Source organism: Marmota marmota, unplaced genomic scaffold (assembly GCF_001458135.2).
Source record: "Marmota marmota marmota unplaced genomic scaffold, marMar, whole genome shotgun sequence".
In the NCBI taxonomy this organism is placed as follows: domain Eukaryota; kingdom Metazoa; phylum Chordata; class Mammalia; order Rodentia; family Sciuridae; genus Marmota; species Marmota marmota.
The window spans coordinates 25,712,637-25,722,909 of NW_026000005.1; the positions used below are offsets into that span (position 1 = coordinate 25,712,637).

Consider the following 10,273-nt stretch of genomic DNA (forward strand, 5'->3'; position numbering starts at 1 on the left):
TAGCTGGGTCAAATGGTGGTTTCATTCCCAGATTTCCATGGAATCTTCATACTGAATAAAGCATATTTATATCAAGAGCTAGTTAAGGTTGGGTGTGACCTTAGTCTTAAATATTATAATGTATGGCAGAAGCAGAATCTGTGATTTTGTTGGAAGAAAGACCTTTTTGCAGGGGAGGGGTGCTAGGGATCAATAAGTTTCTGAGGCTGGCCTTGAACTATGATGCTCCTGCCTCAGCCATGGTAGTCGCTGGGATCACAGCCATGCACCATGGCATTTTTTTTTTAAGGCTATAGCTCATTAGGACTTAATCAATGAATACTTTAGTATTTTGCATTAGAAATTACCTGAACACAGTGTTCAATTACAGGATGTGACTTCTGGTGGAACTTGCTATGAAGACCGGATAAAAAACAAACCTGGCAGATGTCAAAGTTGAGACACTTCAGACAGCGGTATCTGCCAATTAAAATGAAAATGCAGTTTATATCAATACCACTAGAAGAGCAAAGAAATAATATTCAGGTGGAGAATGAAAACTTACAGGAGATGTCTGAGCTATCCAGTTAACCTAAGATTTCTCTCAAAGTTGGTAGAGATATTAAATTATTTAATCAAATGAATCTTTTGATGATATTTTAAAAGCATTATATTAATATGGTTCTATCCAGCAAACTGTAATATAAAGGTCTGAGTTACCCTTCTCTCCCACTGCCCTGAAATGTCAAATGCCTTTTCTATGTAGAGTACCAAGAGCTGTAACCCTTAAAATAAACCCCCAGGTCTACACAGATTAGGGACAATCCCTGGCTTTTAGAAGGCCAAGTCATTGCCCTTGTCCTGCTACCTTCAGATCTGTGACTGCTTCTACCCTCAAATGGCTTTATTAATTTCTCTAAACCCAAAGCTATTGCTTACATTTTCTGAGAGCCAATAATACAAGTTTAAGATTAGGATTATAATAGATCTGAACAATTTTTAATAGACTCAGAAAGTTAGAGCTAAAAGAAGCCCCAGACATCATTTGACACCAGCCTTTATTTCATTTTGCCTTGTGTATCTAGGAGTAAAGATAGCTCAACAGAAGCATTTCTAGGTGGAAGCTTAATCTCATTCTTAATAGGGGTAAGGATGTATTCTGAAAGTTAAAATATGGAACTTCTTGTCTTCTGTTTTTTGGGGTGACTTGAGAAAATCACTTAAATTTTTTGAGCCTCTATTCATGCCATCTGTAGAATAGAAATAACCATATGTGATTTATGTCTTATATCCTGGTTTTGAACAAAAAAAATTCAATATAAAATTGTGTGTCTTGTTATTGCAAAGTTAACTCTGTACCTGGCCTAGTAGAGGACATGTAGCAGTTCTATTACTATATAAAACACAACTTTCAAGTTACAAGTCCAGCTATTTGCAAAGATGAGTGACAATTCACTGTGTCCTTCAAATCACCTGTGAACCCAATGCATTTTCTAAGCAAAATTAAAACTTAACATCCAGGTTTTTAGTGGGTACTGAAGGACTATTTAATAAATATAGGGAACACTTTTAAAGTCTAGTTTAGTTAAGTTCAGGAAATACAGGAACAAGGTGAGAGAGAGCCAAGCTCTGAATCCTCTGGGCCCTCCCCTTTTGGACTCACCAGCTGTGACTTGTTTTAGATTGAGTGTCCCAGAGCTCCAGTCCTACCACGTCTCCATAACCATGTTCACTCATCATGAATAATGGAGCCACCTATCCTTGGCCTAGACCTGCTAGTTTCTTTCTCTGCCTCCCAAACCTGTACCAGTATCTCTAATTTTACTTCCTATTTTTAATTTATGGGAGACCTACACCTCCCTTTCTCTAAGATGGGATTTTGACTGTCTTCTTGAAAGCTGTAGAGAGCTCTCCATCTCTCACCCCAATGCTTAGCTTTCATATCAGCCTTTGTCACTAGGGGGAGGGAAGGCCTGAATTGCTCTCACAAATGCAGACTGTCCCTTCTGGCTCATACCTCATTCTATGCACAGGGTGGCAGCATAGCACCACGAATGCAAAGTAGGGATTGTGAATCCAGAATGCCAACCTCCGCTACTTGCTAACATGAGAACTTGAGCAAGTTTTTTCAACTTTGCTGCAAATTGGATGTTCTGATACCATTTTGTAAGGCATGTAGACATATTTTAAACGAAATGACCCATGTGAACTGCTCATCTTAGCATTTGCTTAACACTTAACAAAGATAAACTATTGTTATGATTATGGATGGCTCCAAAGTATTAAAAAAAATTTTTTTAAAGACACATCTTTTTCCATTTAGGGTAATATTTACTGATCAAAGTGTGAGACAGTGGAAGAATTAATGTCCCATTGACTGTAGAAGATAAATTAATTTTCAGCCAGGATGCTTGAGGCAGGGAATTATTGAGCTGGAAGAGTCAACTGAATTCCAGATGTGCAAGGATGACCTCAGAAAGCATCTGGAGAGAAGCAGCTCTGATGCTGGACCCATTTGGAGAATGACCATCCATGAAATACCAATGATGACTGTACCTCAGTCCGACGATTGGGATCGTCCTGCAAACACTGCACCGAACAGGGTGAGTGACCATTTCAGTGGCTGACAAACGGTGGCAGATTGGGAGCCACAGGAGGATGAGAGGCTCAGACTGTATCCAAGATAAGAATTTCTCCTCCTTGATTCCTGGGCTCAACACCTGGGAAACAAGAACATGCGTAGGTATGACTTTGTGCTTTTGTATTCTTTTCCAGCTTGATTCTGTCAGTTCTGCCAAACAAACATATCATACAAAAACCTGGAGGCAAATGTACCTCCCGAATAGGGTTGTCTGGGGGCCCCATGGAGTCTAATTTAAATTGAGTACACTCTTCAAGTACATCTGCTCAACTCTGACATTACCAAGGTACTCACCCCTTGGAAACAGCTGCGGACAGCACTTTCCACAGGACACAGAGTGTGACTCTCCCTTACAAGGGTCGGGATCTGAAAGAGGCAACATCGTGTCAGCTGTGAGAACATGCAGGCATCTGTGGCTATCTGAATCTGCATGCCTGAGTGGCGATCTCACAGCCACCAACTCACAAGTACTGGGTGTCTGAGATTGGATGAACTGTCTCAATCCAAGCAAACCAAATAAACTTGTGGGTTTTGTGCAATGTCTGAGTTGAAACAGTGAGTTAACTAGTGGGAAGAAGAGGAGGAGGAAACGTGAAAGAAGAAAGTTTAGCAATCGGGTTGATAAAGGGATGGCTTCTGTTCTATTTCTTATGATCTCAAAGAGTTTGGTGGTTCTTCTGTTTTTTTTTTTTTGTTTGTTTTGTTTTGTTTTTGTTGTTGTTGTTTTGTTTGTTTGTTTGTTTTTTTCCTAAGACAGAGTCTCACTATGTTGCCTGGCTGGTCTTGAACTCCTGGACTTAAGTCATCCTCCCACCTCAGCCTCTGAGTAGGTGGAACAGCTATGCACATCACCACACTCCATTTATATTTTTGAATATGTGTGATTTTTCTTTGTCAATTAAGTATTTTTAAAAATAAAGGGATGACTGAGATTTGACATTTTGCTTAAGATCAAAAAAGCAAGTTAGCCGGGCACAGTGGCACATGTCTTTAATCCCAGTGGCTTCAGAGGCTAAGGCAGAAGGATATCAAGTGCAAGTCCATCCTTAGCAGCTTAGCAAGGCCCTAAGTAATTTGGCAAGACCCTGCCTCAAAATTAAAAAAAAATAATAATAAAAATGACTGGGAATGTAGCTCAGTGGTTGAGTGAAGAATTGGGATCTCACTTCAGAAGTTTGAGTGACAGTAAGACTTTGAGGAGTTTTCAAAAAGCTTTGTAACATCAGACTTTATAGATATTCCAAAGACTAATGTATACTACCTCATACTGTGGTATCCATATTATAACCACAGTCACAACAAGGAGTTTAAGGATCTAAGAACCTCTTGTAACTATCTATATGCACAGATTTATCTATGTGTCACCTCTACTTATTCCCATTTGGTCCTTGTTTTTTGGTTTGGATGTATGGTATCCCCCAAAGTCTCATGTGTGATACAATGCAAGAAGGTTCAGAGGAGAAATGATCCAGTGATAGCCTTAACCTAATCAGTAAATTAATCCCTGCTGGGATTAACTGAGTGGTAACTGGAGACAGGTGGGCTGTGCTATGGGAGTGGCTATGGGGTATTTATTTTGTTATCTCAAGAGCGGAGACTCTCTCTGCTTCCTGATCACCACTGTGTGAGCCACTTCTCTCTGCCACACTCTTCTGCCATGATGTTCTGCTTCACCTTGAGCCCCAAGGAATGGAGCTGTCCTTCTGTGGACTAAGACCTCTGAAACCGTGAGCCCTCCAATAAACTTTTCTCCTTTACAGTTGTTCTGGTTGGGAACAGTGTGAGAAAAGCTGACTAAAATAGTCCCAGTTTCTCATCCGATGTCTTCTAGAGTGTGGGCTGTGGCAGGCATTGCCTGCAAGCTCAGAAGTAATCTCAAATGCCCCCCTGCCGAGTCCATCAACTGGAATAAACATTCTTCTAATCAGGAAAGTGGCACTTAGAACCTCTTTGCTGACAATTAGCCAGGCAGAATTCAACAAACATTTGCGTAATAGTGACAAGATGGCTGGTACTTTAAATTAATAATAACCCTGTCACCAGTCAAATGTAAGTAACTACTCCCTATGTTATTTGGCCTTTGTCTGAAAAAAATAACTCATTACTCATCTTTGGCTTCTGGGTGCTAATGAACTAACTGGACCACTCCTTTAGACTGTGTTGCTGATTCGACACTGTCCCTCCTCTGGTGTCCTTGAGCTTTGGCCAAGAGTTTCTTTTCATTTGTAACATAAGAGAGGTGGATAACAGGAGATCTACTTGCCAGTTCTGTGATCCTAACACTAATGAAAAGAAAATTCACTTCTGTCGTGGGTTTCCACCTATGTTTTTGCCTTTAAGGGTGTGCACAAAGATTTTGTGTATTAGTTGCCCATTTGACTAATATCTTGCAGGTGTTCTGTGGAAGAACTAAATGTGGTTAGATGACAAGCTGGCACAAATAGAATGGTACTTGAAAGGATAATTAGGGTTCTTCAGGAGGATTTGAATCACATAGTGGAGTCTGGAATTTTCTGTGGAAATCCATCTTTGTGTCCATAATGCCAAGTCAATGGAATGATAATTTGCTATGCAAATATCCACCTTCCTAATAGCTCTTTCTCAGGAACATTCTAATGAATGGGGTGGGGGTGTGGAGGGGAGGAGGGAGTTGCTGTACCAGTTGCCATTTCAACAAATCTTTGAAATGAGTTACTGTTTCAGTCAGCTTTTTTGCCATTGTGACCAAAATTTCTGACAAAAACAATTTTAAGGAGGAAAAATGTATTTGGTGCCCACAGTTTCAGAGGTCTTGGTTCAATGACAGACAGCTCCATCCTGTGGGGCCTGAGGCAAGGCAGAACTTCACAGGGAGAAGGGTGTGGTGGAGGAAAGTGGCTGGAGTTGGGGCACCAGGAAGCAAAGAGACAGAGAGAACAAAACATATATCCCCAAAGCACACCCCCAGGGACCCACCTCCTGCAATCACACCCAATCTGCCTGCAGTTACTATCTCATTAATTCCTATCAGAGAAGTAATGCACTGGTTAGGTTAAGACGCTCAAAACCCAGTTATTTCACCTCCAAACTTGCCTGCATTGTCTCACACATGAGCTTTTGGGGGCACACCTACTCCCCAAACCATAACTGTTATATTTGGAACAAAGAGTTTTTAGGCCCCTCTGGACCTGGTGCTAGCTTGGAGACATTGGTAGTAGTCAGGAGGAAGACACAAGTATCTCTAGATGAGAAGGAAAATGCCCCCTAGCCCATCTCTTTTCATCACACTCACTTTCTAAACCAGTCTGACTGCATAAATGGATAAAGAGATTATCCTGCCCTCCATGGCTCCCCACCTGCTTGAATTCTGGGATGTGGGATTGTTGGAAAAGAGCATCTCCTATGATGGCTCCCTAACACATGCCTGAGAGAGCAAAAACAACCTGGTAGCAGTATCTGTTGGATGTTGCAACCGCCATAAAACCTTGAAAGATCTATACCTAATATTTTAACTATATACAATTTAAAAATCATCACTTTATTTAGGAAATATGAACATTTGGGGGGAAGGAAGAGGAAAGTGGAGCGTGATGGTGAAATAGGACTCTTCAATAATTTTCCTCCTACACAGACATCAATTTGAATGACTATCCATGAATATAAATACCTTCTGAAGAGCCAAGGAAAACAGAGAAGAGGTATAGTGCCTGGTTATATCATCATCACAATAAAAGACCTATTGAAAAGAATATGAAAGGTAGTTTTATATTACCTGTTACCCCTCTCCCAACCCAAGGCAGAACAGTGCTGAGAGAGGTACCATTTACTTGGGAGAAAGAGGAGGTAAGTGTAATAATTTGCATTGGACCCCAATGCAGTAAAACCTAGCACTAGGCATACCCCTAGGGTCCTGACTTCAAGCTGATATCTGTGGGCTAAGTTTTCAGACCCATCCTGGTGTGAATGGGAGCCTATACTCCCTGTAATGGTTAATTTGAATTGTCACCTTGATTGGATAAAGAGATGCTGAAGATTATGTCAATGAGAGTGTATCTAGGAATGACTGGCATGTGGAATAGTGAACTGAAGTGAAGACCTTCCCTAAGTGTGGGCAGCACCGTCCAATAAGGATGGTGGCTTGGATGGAATAAAAGTTGGAAGAACAAGGGAGCAGCAGCAGCAGCAGATGCAAGCTCTATTCTCGTTCTTGATTGCCAGAGGATATCAGGATATCAGTGCTCCTTCGCTCTTCCAAAGCAGACTTTGCCAGTGATTATCCAGTCTCGGACTAGGTTAGCACCATTGATCCCAAGATATGGAAGCAAGCTAAGTATGAGTGGATAAGGAATGTATGCTACATAAACACAATGGAATATGATTTAGCCTTTTTTTTTTAAAGAGAGAGAGAAGAGAGAGAAAGATTTTTTTAATATTTATTTTTCAGTTTTCGGTGGACATATCTTTATTTTATTTTATGTGGTGCTGAGGATCAAACCCAGCACCCTGAGCATGCGTTACCACTTGAGCCACATCCCCAGCCCAGTGATTTAGCCTTTTAAAAGAAGGAAATCCTATAGTTTGCAACAACATGAATAAACCTGGCGTGTATTATGTAAATGAAATAAGTCAGGCACAGATATGTGGAGCCCATAGGAATTGATTACATATAAGTAGAGGGAAGGATGGCATTTACCAGAGGCTGGCATGGTTAGTGGGGAGAAAGAATGGGAAGATATTGGTCAAAAGATATATAACTACTGTAAGATAAGAGGAATAAATTCAAGAGATCTACTAGTGGGAGTGGGTGACTATCGTTAGTGATGGATATTGTATTCTTGAAAGGTTCTAAGATAGTGGATATTCAGTGTTATTACCACCCAAATGATAAAACTATGTGAGAGAATGCATTTGTTAATTAGCTACATTTAACTATTCCACAATAGATACCTAATTCACAGCAACATATTGCACATGATTTTTTTTAAAGAGAGAGAACTTTTTAATATTTATTTTTATATTTTTATATCTTTATTTTATTTTTATATGGTGCTGAGGATTGAACCCAGTGCCCCGCGCATGCCAGGTGAGCGTGCTACCGCTTGAGCCACATCCCCATACATATAATTCTTATCTGGAATTTAAAAAAGTAAGAAATATGAACTTCTCAAATTTGGGAACTTTCAGAATAAATTAAATATTAATTACTGTTACCAACATGAACATAAAATATTGTTATTAAGAAAAAGTCAAGTTAGGCGTGGTGATTCCAGCTACTTGGGAGACAGATAGGAGGATCATAAGTTCAAGGCCAGCCTGGACAACTTAGTGAGATTGTCTCAAAATAAAATAAAAGAGTAGGGGATGTAGCTCAGTGGTAGAGTGCTTGCCTAGCATGTGCAAGGCTTTGGGTTCAATCTTTAGTAGTTCCCCAAACATCCAAAATAATTTAAAAGAAAATCAAAGCAAAGATAATTTTACTTGGGGTAGGTTTTTCCAAACCATATCTCCTGTCTTAGTGATTTTGATAATCTTTCTCCCTACCCCACACCTTTCTCCATCATGATCATGAGGATTATACGGAGACTGGATGTGACTACAATTTGAATGATTTTGAGAATATCTGGTTCAGACCATTGAGAAAAAAATATCAAAGAGGTACAATAGCTTCACAAGACAGAACTTAAACTATAGGATTTTACAGAATGTGAAATTAGAACGAAGACATCCTTCAAATAAGTTAAAGCACAGTAGGACAACAACCACTTAACACAAGACAATCTGGAACTTGCTTAATCCATTTGTAAACCAAGTTCTTGCTTGGTTATTTCATTTCACATCATTTTAGCACTGAAAACAACCTATTAAAGCAATTTAAATCCCTTTGCCCAATAGGGATAAAAACAATATCAAATTTGCACTTTCTTAAAACACTGGAAATGATGGAAATCGTAATTTGAATATTCAGTATTGCATTTTACCTTTGCATTCATTAAGCATTTGTTGAAGGCTTTTTTGTCATCAAGCACTGTTCTAGGGACTGGGGATGTGGGCATGAATTACATATAATTTGTTTCCTTGAGAAACAAGGCCTTTGAGTCTGGTGGGAAAGATTCCTATAACATTGCCAAGTGCTGTAATAAAGTTCTGCATAGGGAGTTAAAGTCTGAGTGAAGAGGTGACTACTATTTGATGATCTTGAAAGATGAACGGCTTGTTAAGTGGTAGTACAGGCAATGGAGCTCCAGGGGATGAAAGTGCAGAAGTCAAGCTTGGAGAAGGTGCGCGTGTCAGGGACAATAAGGATTTTGATGTGCAGAAGTTAAAGGAGTGGAAGGAGTGTAAAGAAAAATCAAACACTTTGGAATAAGAGGGACCACTGGTTACCTCTTCAGTGGTGCTTATCTGAACCCACAGAGATGATGTATCACTCTTTGACTTGGAATTTTATAACTCTGTAGAGACTGAAGTTAACTTGTAGAAAACTAATGCCAATTCTTGTCTGTGGACCTGTAAATAAATTCTGTCCAGGTTGAGAGACAATCCCCCCTGCCCCAAATCAGTGTTGTATCCATCTGCAAATTCATTTTAATATTCCTAATCTTGCAGTTTGTTCTTGCCTCACCCTGCCCCACTTTCAGCTAGTTGTGACATTTTAAAGGTGCCTTCTTTTAATTAATAAATAAAATAGTTTTTTTTTTACATGTTTCCTTTATATTTGTATGGAAATCATAATTTCACCTATTTTTAAAAAGAGGAGGATTGGGTCAAATCACAAAAACTTTGCTTTTGATGCTAAGGAGTTTACGCTTTAACAATGGCCATGAGTAGGCAGTGAGGCCTTCTAGGTATAAGGGTGTGCTATAGTTTTGTTCTTCTGTGTTCTCCAAAGGCCCATGTGTTAAAGACTTAGCTCCCAGCTTGGTGCTATTGGAGGTGTTGGAAGACTTGAGAGGTGGGACTTAGTGGGAGGTTTTATGTCCTTGAGGGTAACTATGGGACAATGGTCTCTTCCTCTCTCAATATATGTTTTCTGGCCACCATGAGGTGAACAGATCCCTATAACACATATACCTGCCATGATGTGCTGCCTCAACATAGCCAAAAAGCCAGGGGCCAACTGACCGTGGACTGAAACTTCGAAAACTGTGAGTCAAAATAAACCTTTCCTGTTTTTTAAAGTTGGTTATCTCAAGTATCTTACTATTGTAATGGAAATCTGACTAACCCAGGTGACACTTATATTTTGGAAAGGCCACTGGCTCAGTTCAGAGGAAGAGATAGAGAAGGGGGAGGCTTAAGCTTGAGAAACCAGTTAGGATGCAATTGCCATAGATCAGATTCAAGTTAATGGGGATCATACTCAAATAATAGGGGACAAGGTTGCATGGAGAGCTATATAAAGATAGAACTGACCCAGTAAAAAACAGATTCTTTGATAATACATGTGGCCATCATAACTGAAACAAAGTTAGAATTAAGTATTAGGGGCTTACCTGCTATAAATCTCTTAATAGGCTTCTCAAAATCTTTTGAGTCATGCGTGCCCCAGAATCATGATCTCCCTTGTTATTTTCTGCATACAGCTGAAATAGAGCTGGACGGGTAAAGGGGCAGGGAATAAAACTTTAAGTTGAATATTTGTATTCTTTTTTTTTTTTTTTTTTTTTAAATTTC

The 10,273-nt window shown here is 39.7% G+C and overlaps 1 protein-coding gene across 1 annotated transcript in view; it reads right to left on the bottom strand.

Moving 5' to 3' along the window:
* Positions 1 to 10,273, bottom strand: part of Dytn (dystrotelin) — a 55,768-nt gene that overhangs the window by 32,721 nt on the left and 12,774 nt on the right. Inside the window, 4 exon segments of the mRNA XM_015480983.2 lie at positions 348 to 459; positions 2,536 to 2,699; positions 2,915 to 2,986; positions 10,093 to 10,193. Coding sequence (XP_015336469.2) covers positions 348 to 459; positions 2,536 to 2,699; positions 2,915 to 2,986; positions 10,093 to 10,193 — 449 coding nt within the window.